Below are 19,610 nucleotides of genomic sequence, written 5' to 3'. Positions count from 1 at the left end.
TTTCATACATTTTTCATTTCTTTTATTTCCATTTATAATTTCTTTAATTCAATTAAGAACTGCAGATAATTTCCCTTTTGTTCTTGGTGTCGTTGCTTGTTGGGTTTTTATGGTATGACTATATACAGTCGACTCTCGATGCAACAGACCCTGATAATCCGACAAAATACGTCCATTTTATCCGAAGTTCGTAATATCCAAAACACCTCACTTCTGAAGCTTTCGGCGCGATGTTTAACAACTTTATTACAAAGAGTGAGTGACGAACATCCAAAGTAAAAACAAACAAGAAAGTTGCAGTTTCGCCCAAAAGGCGAAGGATTGATTGCAATACCAAATTAAACAAGATAAGCACGGCAGAAGCAGCAAGCGAATTGACCTTCGCGCTGTCTCTCGCTTCAATGCTAACTAATGTCAAAAGCACAATGCATACGAGGCTACAGGCACTGGGTGCACTTTGTCCGCATTGTAGATCGCTTTCAAGGTACAGTGGCCACGCCGTAAGCCGCAGCCACCAGATTACAACCTGCTCTCTATCGCCTCCACCTGCCTCCTCATCCAGCCCCTGCACCTCAAGCGCGGAAGAAAACAGTGCATTTCCGCCCTGCCTTCCTCCCTCGTGCATGCAATATTGAGCCGCTATTAACAGCAAATCAGCTGTCAGCCCGTGTCGACACAGCCAAAGTCCGTTTTATATGCCTGATTTTGAAAAACATTTCCACTAATTCCATCTGCTGTAGCCGATAGTTTGTTGTAGCGTAGCCCGTTAAAAGTGAACTTCGTTGCATTAATAAAATAGGTATAACAAACTAAGACTGAAATATGGTCCGTTATATCCAAAAGTCTGTTGTACACGGCTCCATTGTAACGAGTGCAGACTGTATATGTACTAGATATATACATTTATTCGGAACATCATGGCAACCAATGGTCCCAGGGGCACATACCCAGTAGCACATAGCGGCCCACATTTTTAGGTTTTACTATCTCGGGGATTACCCCACGATAGAAGGCAAGAAACATACCGAATACGAAAAAGTGGTGGTAACTCACTAAGAAATGCTGTCTTTAAAGACCTCACTCACCTTGGCCTGGTCAGCAGCATTACGCTCGGAATCCATACGCTCCAAGTTGAGCTGCAGCGTCTGCAGGTTGTTAAGGATGCGTGCCTGCAAAACAGATAACACTTTAAACTAATAAGCCTCAGCAATATATGTCCACTGTGCTTTTGCACTATGTCCTTCTCAAGGACAGTATATTATGAAGATGGAAGAACAGTAAACCACAACAAAAACATTTTAGTCAACGCTGTAATCTGGCAGAGGGCACCCATATAAACAGCACATTGATACTTCTCAACTGTAGCAATGTACAGGATACTATATGTGCACATAAATTAGCATAATAAAAAGAGTAACACAGTCTATGCATATAGATCCTGATATATTCAAACACCTCATGTAAAATATGCCTAAATTCACAATATACCTATCAATGTGCACAGATAATATTACATGTTATAAAAAATGTATGTTCAAACGAGAGAGATGTGCACAGTCAGCAAGGGTTTCAACACTTCACATGCGTCAAGTGCTTTGAACAACATGGTTGTTATGCACTCAAGTTAGCAACAGTTTGTCCTTTGTGAAGTGTACAGTGACACACAGTGGGATCATCTCCCATAAAGAAAAAGCTAACACTTGATATGATGAAATTATAAGGAGCACCTGATTATTCCAGCCATGTGGGAGTTTGCAAAATGAAAATAAGATCTGGTTAAAGTTCATCCACAGGAAATTGATTGTATTTGTGGCGACAACTGTAAGTGCGTGTGTCTTACAACATGCAGTTGGCAATGCTGATCTACGACATAAATGGAAGACATGCTGCTATGCTTGGCAATGTTAACTGCATTTGACAAGAGTTACCTGGGACCCTTTCTCATGACGCAATGACTCCAAGTCCCGCTCCAGGCGCAGGTTCGTTTCACGCAGCTGGTCTCGCTCAGCCCGTGCACTCTCCAAAAGCACCTCGGCACGGGACGCCACCTCCTGTGCTGACGAGAGTTCCTGCACAAAACAGAATGGAATCGAAAGAAGAGGCCACGTTGTTGCACCAATATCAGAAAATATTTAATACGGATTTCCTTCATGGCAGACTGTCAAAATGGATTACTGTATTTAGTCGATTCTAAGCACCCTCCTTTTCTTATGATCACGATGCCGAAAGTGAAAGGGGATGCTTAGATTCAGAAACTCTAAGATGACCCCCCCCTCCTCCTTTTCACGGCGATATCTCGAAGAGACGGGAGCGAGAAATAAGATGTTATATGGCAAACATTCGAAAGAAAGATACCTATGCACACATAGTGAACCCACCGCTTGCGTGGATTCACAAAGCAATGTGCGCCCGCGATGCCCCCGAAACCTGCTGAGTGCCACCGATGCAGGCCCAAGTGACAGCATGCTAATAGTTATTGGGGCCCCTTCCAGTCAGTTTTGGGGAGAGGCGTAGTTTTTGGCAGTCTGTGCCGCCATCTGTCATGTAGTGTCAGAATGCAACAATGCAAGACACGGCCACCTGGATCGGTGCGCGACCCCTCTGGACTCCGACGGCTTCGGCTCGACAACAGAGTGAGCAAGCACGCTTGGCAGCCTTGGCTATGTGCTTTCTCACAAAAAAGGGGTGCTTAGATTCACATGCAAACTTCTGTCCAATTTTTGGGGGTTTTCTTTTAGGAAATAGCAGGGGGTGCTTAGAATGGAGAGGGGGGGGGGGAGGGCTTAGAATTGCGAAAATACAGTAAGTGCTTATCTTAGCAAGTAACCTTAGGGGCTGCCTCCTCCTAAGATCACGTACTGCTTAACATCTGTGTTTAAAAGGGCACTCCACGTTCACCGCCTAGGCTGAGAGCGGCACTGGCTAATACTTCCAGGGCTACTGTTGCATACAAACACCCAAGAAAATGGGCGGGATGATGGCCACTGCAGTAGCATAATTGGTACGTAGCCACGCGCATAATGTGGAGGATGTCGGGTTGATCCCCACCTGTGGCAAGTTATCTCTTCGTCCACTTTCATTCCCTTTACCTGATCGTTCAATTAAACATAACAATTAACAGCCCCTATGCATTCTCTGGCTTCATTATTTGTCACTTCATATAGTTTAAAAAGCTGAGTAACTTGAGACTCACATATTTTGCTCTGGGGACCAGTCATCTTTTGTCAAGCTACACACCCAAAACATCAACAAATTCTTTGGGTTTCTTCAGGTCTTTACTAAAGGACATTTACGTAGACGCATGTGCGAGAAAAAAAAAAGAAAAAGAAAGAAGGTTTGATTGACTAAGAGATTCTTTAGCTGATTATCAGTTAAATACTTGATTCATTAATTCTACAAACTGTTGGAAGCAGATTTTGATTTGGCTCTTGAAATCTTTTAATAAAATTGGCAAGAAACAGGAAGTTAAAGAAAGGCATAAAATTTACAGCTTTGTAACTACACACCCAAGAACAGATATCTCAATTATGTAAACTGTGTCAAGTAATCAAAAGTGGGCAAATATACAATGTGTCCGCCTACAGCTCAGGTGAAATCATTATGCGAATTATGCAAAGTCCCATTTGAAAATTAATGGTATATTTTTTTAGGCTTCCAGTAATTTGACCTTGACAGGAACAATGAAACTGACGGAAATTATTCAGTGGATCACATTAAAGAAGAGGCAGGAAAAGCTCCCATATATACCCCTGAATCTAACGAGCACACAGGTTTTTAAGGGTTTGAAATAGAAAACAAATGTTAATACAGTGAACTCTCGGTAAGACAAACTCGGTTAAGCCGAATTCTCGCATATAATAAACAACATAGGAATGTTTCTTTGATTTTCCAAAGACTCAATGCAAAAAAAAAAAATCCGCTTAAGACAAACCGCTTTAGAGGCACTCTTCGGTTAAGACGAACATTCAGAGTGACTGCCACCACTACCAATCCTGTAGGGTAGGGTCCCTCGATGCGCCACGCCAGGGGGCACACGCATCAAGGGACCCTGCTGGAAGACTGCAGCACACATTACCCATGAACAGGCGAAAACAAGAGAATGAAACAAAAAGTGACAGTGACGTTTCACTTCATGAAAGCGGGTAACACGCAAGTGTATGGGTGCTATAGTGCACACAAAGCTATCGCCTCTCGGTGCGCCTGGACTGTCCGCATCGCAGGTCGTATTGAAGACAATGGTTACGCGGCCACACTGTACGCAGCAGTCACCGGAGTAGAATGCGTCTTTCCTTCGCTTACTAAACTTACAAACATAGTGTCAGCGCGCACAGACGAACATGAACACCCACCACACTTGATGACCACGGATGCTCGCTGTCAAAACGCTGGCATAAGGAATCGTGGCAGAGGCAACGAGCAAAGTGACCTTCACATTGTCTATCACTTCAACACAAACTGAGCGACAAGGACACAGTGCATGGAAAGCTACGATCCTTCGGCCCACCTCGACTGTGCCCCCAAAGCAGATAGCTTTCAAGATATAGCCTGCGCGACGAAGTACAACAACCCCCTCCCTCCCTCCCCCTGGTGCCATGCGCGTGACGGATGACGGCAGACTTCCGCACCTCCGTTCCCTCTTTTGCGCACACAAGATTGGGCTGCCATCATCGGCTCACCGTCGCACGGTTTCGCATGCACACACAGCGTACAGCACGTGAGGACAATGTTATCACGAGACGAACCCAGTACGTTCGTATAGCAAACAAAACCTGTAGCAATTGCCAGAGGAGGTCAGCTCAGCACGCCTCCGCCTGCCTTCCTCCTCCATCACTCTTCGCCTCGTTTCTTCTTCCCCACTTCGGTCAACGTCACCTAGGCTTTCCTATAGGTTTTGTTGCTTTGCCACGTGCTCAGCGAGCTCCTTTGTACTTAAGCTATCTCGGAGCCTGCACTGATGACCTGTGAGGCGGCAGATGCCTGCTCGAACTCCCTAAGAACTTTTTCCAGCAGCACAAAGGCACAGAAGGATTTTTAAGGTCATTAGGTGACATGACATCATTTGTGTCTGCTCGCCGATTTGCGCAGAAGCGCCAAACATCCATCACGGACTGGATTAACCGAAACAAGTGTACCACTTGAAGGTAGTTTTCTATTAAGTTCAGCTAAATAAATGCTTTTTATGTCATTTTACCCCCCCCCCCCCCCCATTGTAAGTCTACTTCCTTTACTGTGTTGAAGTAAGATATTTGGATGCACCTGGTCATGTGAATTATTCTTCTGATAAGAAAAGCTTCTGATAATACGAATAAATTTTCATGGTTCCTTTGAGTTCGTCTTAAAGGGAGTCTATTGTATGACATTAGGGCTCTTGAACAATGTAGAAACTTAATATGCGGCTGATATCTTAGCAAAAAAAATTTAGCATGCCTCCGATTCTAACAAGTGGAAAAAGGTGAAACCAGTAAGTTTACACTCATAGAATTAAAATTTATTTTCACTTATTGCATAGGCATAGCCGGTGTAGGTGTCAAGCGGCCCATCATCGCAGGAAGCTCACCTCAGATATTTGTTCATACCCGTAGACAAATACACGTTGATCGGCATGAGATCACGTGCACAGGCTGCACTGACGGCAGCGCATGAAGCAGGGCTCATGGGCGATCAGCCAGCAAGCAACCCAAAGATGTACTATAGCAAATGTTTGTACCTGTGCATACTGGTAGGAATGGCAAACGCTCGCATGTGGACAATGTTCCTAATTGATAAATTTGCAGAACACAGTTAGAAGTGATAACGTTGTGGAGTCAGGGTTGTGCACGTAATATTTGTGAGAATGCCCATTGCGACAGGCAAACATTCGCTTGAAGTGTCCGTGGAATTGCTACTGCGAGAAAACGAAAGGTGAGTGGCGACACCACCTCGATGTTTCTGCACCATCTCGCCATGACATCACAAATTTTCACGGCATCTACTCACGTCTAGTTAATTTTTTTATCAGTAAAGATGAACTATACTGTATTCCAAAAGAGTCAAAGACTGAACTTGGCAAGTTTAGAGAACTTGCACTGCAAGACAATGATCCAATAAGAGAAAATAATTTGAAATCCACGACTTCATCCTGACGTGCTGGTACAGGGATTTCTGCTAGAAATTATCAAAATTGAAGTTTCACCACAATTTTTTCTTCTAATAACTGATCAAATACAGTTTTGAAACACAACTTCGTTAGTCTTAACTTATTTAGAGCTTCTCTCAGTGTCCCTCTTATATCTGTGACCCCGACACGTACCGCAAGATCAACCAACAGAATAGCACCAACCTGTCTGAGGGTTGTAAGTGCCTGCTGATGTTGCACCAGGTTGTCGCCCAGGTGGTGAGAGCGCTCGCGCAGTGTGGCGGCCTCCTGCTGCAGCGGCTCGAGGCTGTTCTGCGCCAGCTTCAGCCGTTCCTGCACATGCGTCAGCTCCGCCTCCTTCCGAGCCACGTCCAGTCGCAGCTGCAGGGTCTCTTCGCGGGCTGCCGACAGCTGCTCCGTCACCATCCTGCATGGCAATGACGTACGAGCCCACTGTTCTGGAGCGGCGAGGTGGCTCGAACAACACCATGATATGAACAACGGTTGGTATCATAAAACAATTATGAGCTTCCCCGTGCTATTGAACCTCAATAATACAACAGTCACACCTGCTGAAAAAGTCCTGGATATATCGAACTTTAAGGGGATCACAAAATAGTTCGATGCAGTCAATGACTGATTTTGTTTATGCCTTCGTGGCACCGGCACGTACCACATAGACGCAATGTAATATAATGTCCGAAATTTCAGACGCAAAAACCCATCGCCATCTGATTTACCCTGCTTTTTACAGTGAATGTAGATTTGAAACTGCATTAATCGAAGCCACCACCGCTGATATTTTGATTATCTCACAGCTTCAAACCGGTGCTCTCGCATGCCGATCTGCTGGCAGCTGTAGTCACCATCGCAGCAACACTAGGCCTAGCTGCTTTGATGTCTGCTACCATGCTCCCCACTCTTCACTGCCGCATTTTTCATTGAAAAAATTCCCCACTGTCAGCAATGGCGCCGACTCTGCCTTTGTAATCCTCACCGGTGGCTTCGGCATGCGGAAAGCACAACGCATTGCATAATGTCAGTTCTGACAGCTTCGCCGTGATACAGTGGTGTTACACGGTGAAGACTAACAGTAGTGTTACACAGTGAAGACTAAGCAATGTATTGCGATGAAGCACAAGACTGGAAAGGGGGCAACTGTCATGGGACACGATATGCATTCCTTAAAGGGCCCCTCATCAGGCCCCATAGCAAATTTTGGTTATACGCTGGCAGTTGTTACGTGTCCTCTAGGGGCGTTCCGCAGCAAAAATATTTTAACTCTACTCATTAATAGACGAGATAGAAATATTTCAGTGCCGCGAACCCATGATTTCAGGAGACAAGCTCCACTGCCAAGCAAAACACTCTCTCCAGTCGCCCCGTCTAGCCTTCTCAAGCGAAATTCCTTCCCTGCGTTCTCCCATAAAGGACTTCTAAGATCGTGTGACGCATACGTCACGGGCCCCGCCTTCATTGTTTTTTCTCCTCGCTTTTTTATTTTTTTCCAACGCAGCACACTTCCGCTGACAGCGTCACGCGCGAGCTGTTCTGAATGTCTGGTTCCGCATAGCGCACGGTTTTGCACTCTGTGCACAAGAACACATGAATAGCAGTATAATTCAGTGCTACACGAATACTGAGGCAGAACAAGTGGATCGCAAAGCATGATCACGAGCTGGAACACGGTAGAAAATGGCATAATTTTGGTACCTGCGCACGTGACTGCATTACCATGGGAACAAGCAGACGAAGCGGAAGTACATCGCTCTTGATTCGGTGCGAAGTAAAACAAAAAATGTGCAGGCATTCCGTTTGTGTGTTTCACAATTTCTCTGCACTTCAATTAATCAATTCAAGCAACAGAACACACAAACAACAGATGTTGCCTTGAATAATTCTCAAAGTCACGTGTCACCATGAGCGACGTCACACTGCGGACACGAGTACGTAGGCGCAGGCACACGAGTACGTCACCGTCCGGCTTGGAGCGTAGTCGCCGTGAGGGAAAGGGAAAACGGTGTTCGTATTAAAATTTCAGAGCTCTCCGCAGTGTGTGGCGAGATAATTCTTTACAAACACGATCGTTAGCACGCATTGTATGCTCTGCGCTTGTCAGCTCAAGATGACCAGACCTGGTGAGGGGTCCTTTAATGATACAAGCATGCATTCGCCGTCTCCAGTCACAGTATGAACACTGATAGGCCTATAAGTGTACCAGTAGGTCTTCATAGCTATTTTGGTCATGTCTGCGGTGATTTTAGCTCTTGGGGGCAGTAAAAGGCATGCATTCATCTTTTCGCACAGCCCAATTTTCCGGATGTTTTTGCAGCCCCTACGGAGTCTGAAAAATCAGATGTTCAATGTACAGTCAAACCCGGCTATATCGAACTCGCAAAAAAACGCCTATCAGTTCGATATAGAGCATAATTCGATATAAGCCTGCTAAATAATTGTATGTCATAAAAGCACATGTCATTTATAAAATCACTTTATTAACGAAACTAGCTTAGTTTGGCATAAATTAGTCCTGCATTTTCTTCTGCTTGGGCAATTTCGCTGACTGCGACGCACGCACTTCCCCACGTTGTCTAAGGAGTCGGAGCAGCTGAGGCCGCAACCTTCCGCATTCGCGCAGAAGCGCCGGACTAATGCGAGTGCACCAATCACTTCGGAGGACGGCTCGCTCGACGGCTCGCCCGAACAGCCCGAGGCAGCGCGGTCACGGTAGGGAGAGCGGTTGGATGGAGCCGCGCCGCCCCGGGTTTCCCCGCTACCGCGAGGGAAAGCCAACTTCTGGGGGCACTTTTCCGCCGCTTGACGTTCGATATATCGGGAGTCACTGCAATATTTGTTCGATGTAAGCGTAATTTTTGCTATATATACTCGTTGTAACTATACCGTGACCAGAAATTGTTCGATATATAGAATAATTCGATGTAAACGGGTTCGATATAGTCGGGTTCGACTGTATATTGTTTACAGCCTAACCAAGAGTGGCACCAGTCAGAAGTCTATTTGAAGTGTGGAGGTGTAATCAGTCTCGACAGCCATCTTGTTTATGCATCTTGTTTATGTAAATATATATCCCTGTATGTGTCTTTCGCAATGTAACACTATCAATAATTCAAAATAAAATATGCCGATCAAAAGCTTATCTACACCCCTCCACACATCTCAGACAGTCTCCCGAGATCATGAAAAGTGGGTATATTTACCAATTTGTTTCTCCAAGGCCATGCCAAACACACTAAAGTTTACTTATTGTTTTTTGCAGACAAATGTCGCAAGTCACTCGCCCACTAGGAGAAGCACACTTGCAGGCGCATAGCATGGCGCAGCATTCAATATACTGAATGTGGCAGTGAACGGGGCCTCGATATAAGCGTAGTGCAGGGTTATACTTTTGTACGAGATTTCCAAGGGAATGTTAGCACTGCTAGACATAAACAATAATTCCGCAAGTTTTGGTTTGATATATTCGGGATCGACTGCATCTGATATTCATCATAAAAAAGAGAAAAGATATCACCATCAACAAATCACTGTCAGGGCCAGGCAAAGAATTATGACAGAGTGCATTTATGAAATTACTTTCACAGGCGTTCCCACACATTGCTGCTGGCTTGCTTGGTATTTGAACCAAGCAGAAGCAAAACTTTGCTTCACTATAACCGATATCGTATTGAATTTATAGTTACGCATTTGTTATAGCAGCAAAGTACTCCTTTGGGTAAAGCCTTGCCAACCAAATTCTAGATCTACTGTTATATGCAACATTTCATTATATCCATGGAGGAACAAAATATGAGGTGAGAGCATTACCTCGTGCAGCCAGCCTTGGCAAGTGAGCTCTCGGTGAAGCCATTCCCTTTGCTCTTTCCTTTGCAGTATAAGCCCAAGTGACCGATGAGGCTCAGCATGTTCGGTTCTTGTTTGATTGTCCTGCCGTAACTCTGCCTCAAGTACGGGAGCACTAAGCCTTCCACGCGCACTGACGTGGCGATCACGTGTTGGGCTGGTACATTTAAGTTCAATCATGTCGCACAATGCTCTCTCTTAATTCTTTCCTTTCTCCATGGTTATATCCCTGTCTGTTCTACTGAAGTTCAATTACATATTTCTGATGAAGCATTAGCTCCAGCAAGGTTATTACAATAGTTTGCATTCTTATTCGAACAAAACCAAGCACAGATTTTTAACTTACCACTGCTTTCTTTCTTCCATTTAAATCTTCTTTTTTTTTCATTCATTTCATTTATTAGATTACTCATTTTTGTTGTACCTTTACAATAAAAAAAATTTACTTTCGTTTTTGCCTGATTCATCAGGACTTGTATTTGTCGGCCAGCAACAGAACCTGTCCACATTTCAATGGCAACTCACTTCTGTCATGGCGAGTTTCACATGCAATGGTGCTTTTTTCCATTACAAGATAACCCGGCAAGCAAACACACCAAACTGCACAACATAAACCAAAAATACAATCTTGCTTCAATAGCTGAGCGAAGACGAAGTGGCTGCAAGTGGAAAATCTTTTAATGCTGTTGGAATAACTTTTATCACCATACCAGATAACATAAGTATGCTCAACGTCTAGCTTATTATGATTCATGGAATTTTATTCATCACTAAGGTAACTGAAATTGCCACGTAAGAAACTCCTGCAGGCACCAGCAACATATTTCCCACAAGCAATTGTTTGTGACACATTCCAGCAATGGAATGCAAAAGTATAAAAGTAACGTTAAAGGGACACTAAAGACCAATACTAAGTTGAAATGTACTGCAAGAATGCCCTTCCAGAAACTTCGCAGTGCTTGTTTTGTACCAAGAAAAGACTTAGTTTACAAGAAAATTGTGAATGACAGGTCTGCATACCTTTAGCGCAATTCAAATCACCCGCCCCTGAGTGGGGAATGATGTCATTGCATACGCCATCACTGCCCTTTACTGCCGTCAGCGAGTAAAACGGTGCCCAACAGACGGTACTACACTTTTCTGTGCAAAATGAAAATGCGTGGCCATGGAGAAACCGAGCCAAGACAGAGCGTTGGATTCGCCACTGCAGCTGCTCTTGGTCAAATGCCATGAACCGTTTGGGAATCTCGTGACATCACATGGACGTGGTATTCTTTGCTACTTGCAGTTTGTGCGAGTTTCACGAGCCAGCAAAACCAGTGAAGCACAACGCGATAACAAAACTACTGAAATGCAAAAGTGTGGGCGCAGAGGGTAGAAAAAGAAACTTTCGACCGACTGCGACATTGTCAAGAGTAACATCAATTAATTCATTTTTCTAAAAATCAAATAGGACTGGACAAATCGCATTAACTTCCGGCTTATAGTGCAATACAATGACATTTATCTTATGAGTGGTTCAGTAACAGTGGCAGAATATATAATGAGGAGTGCCTTCGAAATCGGGCTAGTACTTGTATGTCCCAAGAGAGTCTCTTAATCATGTCCTGCATTTATCTCTATTTCTCGATTACTAAAGCTCTGTTCGTGATAATATTGTTGCCTTAAACATTCTCAAGCCCTAATCTATCACTTTAGCTGGACTTAATATGTGCCATTAGTGTCTCTTTACAAGACAGGAAAATGCTGGTGTGGAGTAGACAGCAAACGGGGGTAGCTGGTATTGTAGTTCACGTCGAGAGAAAAAAAAATGGAGCTGAGCAGGCCATGTAATGCGTAGGATGGATAACCAGTGGTCTATTACATTTACAGAAAGGGTGCCAAGGGAAGTGAAGTGCACTCCAGGACAGCAGAGAACTAGGAAATGAGAAAAATAATGCCAGGTGGTGCATGTCAGGAGTAATTGGATATCGCTGCGAGAGGCCTTTGTCCTGCAGTGGACATGAATAGGCTGATGATGACGACGACGACGACAACGACGACTGCAATGAATCAAGATGACGATGAAGAGCCAAACATGGGTGCCTGGTATATTCCCCTGCTAATTTCATACCACTTAAAGTACAACGACAAGGTGCAATGTTGTAAAGCAAGCAAGGTAAGCGAGAATCGACAGACTGTGTGTTACTCACCTGTGGTTCTCGGCCATTTCCTTCTTGTAGGTGTCAAACTCTTGCTGGAGTTCTGCCAGGGCTGCCTTGGGGTCCTGAGGCCCCGGCCTGGAGGGCTTGCCCGGCAGCTGGTCGGGCGTGCGCTTGCCACCTACGGCCGGCGTCGATGCCGCCTGTGGCTCAAAGATACTTTCGTCTTCCTGTGAAGAACAATAGAGGGCAGCGAAATATAGTTTCCTACAAAAATTACTAGAGAGGACTCTGGCGCTATTGACTACAGGCATGGTAGTTCAGCTAGCATGGGAATGACGGGCAGTGGATGGAATTGCCTAAACTTTGTATTTCTGGCTGCAAAGGGCATCGTGACTTTGCAAATTGATGGCTTTTGACAACGTATTGTGTTATAAATGCACAATTCACCATGATTATGCATCTGTGCAGAGACTAATTGTCTTTCTGTCTTTACAGAAACTATGAATGGTTGGAAATTTAGTAGGGGCGTACGAATATTTGAAAAGTTCATCAAATATTATATTTTTAATATTCATATGTGATGCAAGAAATAGATATTCGAAAACGTTAAAATATTCGGTTGGATACGAATATTTAAATCAAATTGAATATATTGCTAAATGTGCAGGAGCAAGAACGGTTCTTAGCATTCATTTCTACCTATTCCAAGAATATTGGGGCGACGTTGTGCTAAATTTAATGACGATTTCTGGCTGCTAGCAAAATTTCGCCTGTAAAGCATGCTTAACCGCTAAAATAAGCTAAACTGCGGGAAAGCCAGCCTCTCAGTATCAAGGGCTACAGTTTTGCAGACAAGGGTGCACAATCGTCAAATTGGTCACAAAATCCCTCCGATGACGTTGCATCGTCCTGCCACCTCCCCCTCCTATGTTGCACCTTTGACCCCGCATATGGCACAAGCGCAAAGCAATCTGGGAATCCAAGGTCGATGCTGTTCCCATGGTAGCCTTCGACGTTGGCCCACTTCATCAATTAGTTCAGCTAGTGAGGGTCAGGTTCAGGTAGAGTGATCTTCGCGGTAGCTGTCACCTGGAAGTGAGCTCCTGTGTTTGTGCGTCACAGTCTATGTAGGGTCTGTGTTGACTTCTGGGTAGGCCCTGATTAATGGGGTTTGCCTCATGGGAAATGTCTAAGGAATGCTCATTGTCGTATTGAGATGTAACATCAGTCAAGGGCTCCCATAAACGAAAGAAGTCAAGCAGACACGAGAGACAGGTGGTGTAACACAACTCTTTCTAAAAATTGTGTGTCTACCTAAAAATCAAATGTGTGCCCACTTCTTATGTAAGCTAACACAGAAATGACACTGAAGTTCCTAAACGAAGAAATCTAATGTGCAGCCGATGTTTAGTATTGTTGCTCAATCGCGCCTGGTTTTCTAAAGTCAGCTTTGCAGCACAATATTCAGTCCACTTCGTCACACTACACCCATTTCCACTCAAAGACATGCGTTAGAATCAGGTATGTACCATTATCAAGCATTCTGAGCTACAATTATTCCTTGAAAACCTCCCTAGGGAGGCGTTTTCGATGAGAGATGACATATGCTCAATGCATTCATTGTCCCACAAGCTCCGCCGAGACAGACAATGCCACTAACAGGGTCACTAGCGAGGTGACCATACGGGCCAGGCGTGTGCGTGCTGAGATGGTCGAGCTTGAACTGTCCGACAAAGAACAACTTTAGAATGGGAATAACGAAAGTTTGGGCCCATAGAAATGCATGGGCACAGGCCGGGGCCCTTGGCCGGAATCGAACTAATAAAAAATTCGAATTAGCCAGAGTTGAATCAACAGAACTGAGCAAATGCTCTACAGAATAAATACTGCAAGGAGAACATGCACAGCTGTGGAGAAAATGGCTGGCACCCACCATCGGCGGTGGCAATTCGATGTCCTTGCGGCCACTGCTGGTGAGCAGGGCGCGGTACATGTCACGCTGACGTGCCATGGAGGCCACCAGCGCCATCTGGCGGTTTCGCTCCTGCTCCAGTTCTTGCAGCTGGGCCATCACACCCTCAAGCCTCTCTCGTATCTCCGAACTCCTGGACAAAAAAGAAGAAAAAAAAAGTTAGGCATGAACATGCCCACAGTGCGCATTCCGCAAGCCTTTGTCTACAAGGTCAAATGTTATAGAACGAAACCCGACTACAACACACGTAGAAAACTAATTATTCGCCATGTTGAACTTGCGATACTTACAGACTAACACTTTCCATGTGACAAAGAAAGCCAATTTTTAAAGGCCCTGTGGCGAGTCAATTGCAAAAGGATAAAAATCCGAGGATACGTAAGCACTTCTTATGAGTTGCTAATGCTAAAGCATCAATGTCCAGTTGAATGCCGCTGAGCGGTCCTTCAAGTTATGAACTCCTCACAAGCAAGTGAGTGCATCGAGATGCTTGGCGCACTTTGATCTGGCCTTACTGAGGCGCAGTAATATCACAGGCAAGAGCTTGCACGGACAAGGACCATGCGGATAACACAGGCTTCCAAGAGCGAGAGTGAGAGCAAGGATGACGTGGTGTCGTGGGGATGCCCTCTCTCGTCACGCAACACCTGGTGCGACACTGCGGCAGGAGGTGTTCGCTTTCCCCGCTCTGCTCAGTCGAGGTGCACTCGTGCCATGGCGTCGCAGTCAATGGGAATTTGGGTGCTGCTACAGACACGGGACGGCAGCTTTTTCACCCAATGAGCTAGTTGACACTTTCACCCCAAAAACCCTGTTAGCTGATTTATGTGCATGAAGAACAACACATTGCACTAGAAACATCTGAGTGATTTCGATACAGCCAAATGCGCTTTTTAAATTCCATTATGATATCATCTTTTAGTTAACAGCTAGAAGAACAATAGGAAACAAAACCTACTACAACTGTTATTTTAGAAAGTGAGAGTAACAACTGTAACAACTAAACTGTAACAGCGTGTGTAGTGTGATGTTCTTGCAATGTTTCCTTGCTAACATCACAAACCAAGAGCCATCTGAAATCAATAAAATAATAATACACTCTATTTATTACACTAGCGCTATATGTCATACACCCTCTTAATACTATTAGACATGTTAATAATAAAGAAGTCAATTTAGCAGCTAGTTTGTCCAGTGTTCTTAGCACAGTAGGCGACTTCTGGATTGACTGGATCCACTAGTTTTGATTTAGAGGAGCCACTGGCGATGTATCAAAGCAATAACATCGCTCCGACTGCTCGATTAAATGGCTGAATTAGCCCAAGGCCATGCTGGTAGAGTCCGAATTATCCAACAGCACGCTGTAAGAGATCTGAAATTTCAATCGTTCTTATTTTGGCCACCTATGGAGCAAGTGGTAGTGCCGCCAAGATGTCCAGATCAAATTTTCACTTCCTTGAGTATATGCCACAGCTTTTTAGGTTTTTAGATTTTTAAGGACCCCTTTCTGCAAGAGAGACTGGTGTCACAAAATCAAAATCAGATTTTTCCTTTTCCTTAAAAAATATACTTTAGAGCTTGCCTTTGTTGTTAAGTTCCGCAAATTTTGGTTCCGATGAACAAGTCTGGAAGCCGACGATCATCTGCTCAAGCTCGACCGCAGAAGAATTAAACTTTGGCCACCCTGCTTATATTATGCAAGAAACAGCGTTGCGCCGTTTGTCACGTAACAACTTGCAGAGGCCGCGTGGCACGCGGCAGCTCAGAGTGCTCGGAGAAACACGAGAGCTGACGATTCCTCAGCACATTGGGGGTGGGGAAGGGATGAGTGCGTGATGACATGATCAAGAACGCGCTAGAAGGGCAAGGGGGGCAGGGGAGTCGCGCATATCCACCCTCTCCCCGTAGCGCGTGCGTCCCCTCTCCTCGACCCTTGCTGTAGCTGCGCAGGGCTGTGCATATGCGGGCCACGCGCTGCATCTTGGAGGTAATCTTCGGCAAGTGCAATGGTCGAGCCGATATGATTAGGGCCTTCATGTGCATTCTGTTCCCACGCGTCTAGTGTTAGCAGTCACATAATCTCAAGTTTTCAAGGCACAATAAGCACTCCCTCATGGTGTGACAGCGAGTGTTCTTGGTCATCAAGTGATCTTTGCCTGAGCGCACGTGGCACCACTAAAACTACGAACCTTTCTTCGTGTAATTGTCTCTTTGCTATCGCCATCAAGGCGATAGCCTTCCTGGCGAAACTACGAGATTTTTTTTTTTTTCTTGAGTCAAATATCCGCATCTTTTTACACTTTTGTTTTTAATTCAAGAGCACCATTTGATGACGGCTGCGGGCATTAAGCGCGGACAGCCATGGCATCCAAGATTTACGGCAGCACACAAACGCAACCCGCTAGTCTCAGACGCCGGGAGCCATGCTGCTGCACTGCTCTCAGCCCGATCGGCACCGCATGCGCTGGTGTTCATAACCACGGTACTATGACCCGACCTTTTTGGGGATTTGTTTAATAGTGATTACTGACAAAGTACTATTTATCAGGAATATTCTGGAAATTTGTGAAATTATTTTTATTACTGAAATTTTAAAATCTCGAATTAACAAAATTCATGATTTAACGAGGTTTATTGCTGCAAGTACAAATTCATTATATACAGTCGACGACCAATGATTCGGACTCCACGGGGAATGTAAACAAGTCCGAACTATCTAATGTCCGAAAAAACAAATGCATCCAAAAAAGATTACTTTATTTAGGTTTTGAGGCCCCTGTGCAAGGAAGAAGTGGTCAATTCATTGCTGCATACACTTCCGCTTACGTGCAACCAAGTCCACCTGTTTTTTTTTTTTTTTTTTTTTTTTTTTGCGATAAAGACTTGCCTTTAAGGCATAATTCTTGATGCGTATATGTGTATTAGATGTGTGCTGTGAGGCCTGTGTTGTGTATGAATTGAAGTAGTGTTTTGTGGAATCTGTTGTCATGTATCCAGCGGTCATAGCTGGTTGTCACACTGTCTACCTGTATTTCTGCCAGTTTTGTGTTGTCTCTGTATGCCGATGCAAGGACTGCAAAGGTTGAGTCAGATCCGTATGTGAAGGCTCTGGAGCCCACGGCAGATCACCATCATCATCCAAGTTAGAGTCGCAGTTTGACGATGGGAGAACCTGCTCAATTGTTTCGTCATTGTTCAGTTCGGCACACGACGACACCGCGCTGTCAACGTCTGCAAAGTCATCAAATGTAACGGCAACAGGAATTGGCACACCGCAGCCTAGCAGGTCATCAATGATGTCTGCATCTGAGCTCGTTGTGGTAGGCGGCAGTTCAGGCTCTTCAGTTGCAGAACATCGCTAATTCTGACTGCGACTCAAGGCACATTCAGAGTCGGACTGTGAGGGCACTGTTCGTGCCATCTGAAGTGGACTGTCAATAACTTCACAAAGACTTCTTGGAGCTAGCAAAGAGCTGTCTGGAACGTATACTAAACAAACAAACAAGCACAGAATGGTGGAACACTGTCCAGAAGACAAATTCAACAAACAAGAGCAGGCCATGCACGGTGGTGCCGGAATGGATGTGATGATCGCAATGTTGATGTGACCTCACAATTCAGGCAAAGCCTCCAAGATTGGCATTTGCAGTTAAATCTCTGAGGCGCAGTGCTGCAACCAAGGCAAGGCCTTAGCGATTACCATCTCGCATGTAATCTCCGAGGCCATACTTGATGTCTTGTATCTCTGAGGACATACTTGATGTCTCGTCGAAATTGCCAGAGAAAGTAATCGCGGCAGAGTCGGCATACGCTACAGCCACAGACATGGTTCGGATAATCGAATGTAGAGCTGGCAGCTGTCCAAAATATTGGTTTTCTTTACACATTACGTCTATGGGCCCATTGACGATGCCACGAAGCTGTCCGAATTACCGATCATGCCCGGATTATCAGTGTCCGATTTATTGGTCGGTGACTATATTGAGGTTCTGTACCAGAACAATGCTGCAACTAGTGCTGGCATTCTATTTTGATGTTCCCTTTAACAGTAGACTGCACTGTAAATCTTGATTTCTCTATATCTAAGTTACTAAGATAGCTTGCAATATTTTTGTTGTGCAATGCTAGGAGACTCCCGAGCATGTGCAGCACCATATTTTTTTGCCGAAAATTTATAAGTATGAAATTTTGTGATAAACTTTCTGATATTCTATTTTTATTCAACATTTCGCTTTTCTTTCTTGATTAAATTTGATATTCGATTCGAAATCTACTATTAGGTACTCGCACAGCCCTTGTTTAAAAGCTTTAAGGTCACAGGCATATCTAAAGCCTAGAATGGCACAGAGGTAAACCGTTTGCACAACTGTGCTGTGGCATTACAACTGAGCAGTGGCAACAGCGACAATGTTGGAGACACCAAGGGTGCGTCGTAAACGTGCAAACAAGTACAGTGACTCTGACCAAGCAAAAATGCTGGGTAAACGGAACGAGGGTACTGACTTTGGTTGACTGCCCCATAAGCCCAGTGCTAAAAAAAATTCGCTTAAATGTCACTTAAACGGAATGCTTTCTTTTATGTTTTTTTTTTAGCTACAGTTTAAGGGGGGACGCGGGTTTTACATCGCGAAAAATGGCCAAAAATTCGATTTTTTGAAAATAACATTTTCAGTTTCTATAACCTTTTTTCTATCTGATACCCAAATATCATCACTGTAAACCACTTAGAAGTGCTCTAAAAAAATCGTTTCATCAGCCAAGGTGGCGAAAAATCTCGCGGAAATCAAGAAAGAACAGCGTTTTTCACGCCACAATATCTCCGGAACGGCGCGACCGAGCGCCACCATCTTGGTCTCGTTGGAAAGCGCATTTCTCCGTCTTCAAATCTGCCGCTTCAGCGATCTCCTCCATACAGAAACAAGCGCACAATAAACAAATGATTGAGGGTCGTGCCGGAGTCTGCGATTGGCCGCGCCCGCCACGTGACTCCAGCGCGGTTCGCCATTGGTCCGGCGCTCGCGTCGTCCGCTCGGCTCTTTGCACCTCGAGAGTTTGACGTCTCCACTCGCCGTAATCTCGACGTGTCAAAACGGGCGCTACGCGGAAATCGCAGTAGCGTGGCCGATCCCTACGCTTGTGGACGTTTCAGACTCGCGGCTAAGCATTCCGAGCATCGGCGACGCGGACGTCGCGACCAAGATTCGCGCGCGAAATCCTCGGACATGCGGCTAAGCCTTTCAGCAGTCGGCGTTTCGAATTCGTGACAAATTCGTATCGCGCACGTAATCCTCAGAAACGCGGCTTAACATTTCGCGGGGAGTCTCCGACTCGGCGATCATGCACATCGCGCGCGGACTTCTCAGACCTTCACCTAATCATTCTGTGCATCGGCACCTCCGACTGCGCGAATAAGCGCATCGAGTGTCGATTTCTCGAGCCCACGGCTAGGAATTTGGCGCGTCGGCACGTAGGACTGCGCGAATAAGCGCATCGAGGGTCGACTCCTCGAGCCCGCGGC

General features: G+C 45.1%; 1 protein-coding gene across 2 annotated transcripts in view; it reads right to left on the bottom strand.

Annotated features, from left to right (window-relative positions):
• Positions 1–19,610, bottom strand: part of LOC126525630 (nucleoprotein TPR-like) — a 118,857-nt gene that overhangs the window by 68,512 nt on the left and 30,735 nt on the right. For both annotated transcript variants that reach the window (XM_055067771.1, XM_055067772.1), the window contains exons 13-17: positions 14,054–14,225; positions 12,169–12,347; positions 6,320–6,542; positions 1,929–2,069; positions 1,086–1,169 (exon numbers count right to left, since the gene is read on the bottom strand). In XM_055067771.1, the coding sequence (XP_054923746.1) occupies positions 1,086–1,169; positions 1,929–2,069; positions 6,320–6,542; positions 12,169–12,347; positions 14,054–14,225 (799 nt within the window). The remainder of the gene's footprint in view (positions 1–1,085; positions 1,170–1,928; positions 2,070–6,319; positions 6,543–12,168; positions 12,348–14,053; positions 14,226–19,610) is intronic.

The sequence above is a fragment of the Dermacentor andersoni genome, chromosome 8, assembly GCF_023375885.2.
Source record: "Dermacentor andersoni chromosome 8, qqDerAnde1_hic_scaffold, whole genome shotgun sequence".
NCBI classification, from domain to species: domain Eukaryota; kingdom Metazoa; phylum Arthropoda; class Arachnida; order Ixodida; family Ixodidae; genus Dermacentor; species Dermacentor andersoni.
Note: the sequence above shows the minus strand (reverse complement) of the source record. Positions and strands in the feature narration are given on the sequence as shown.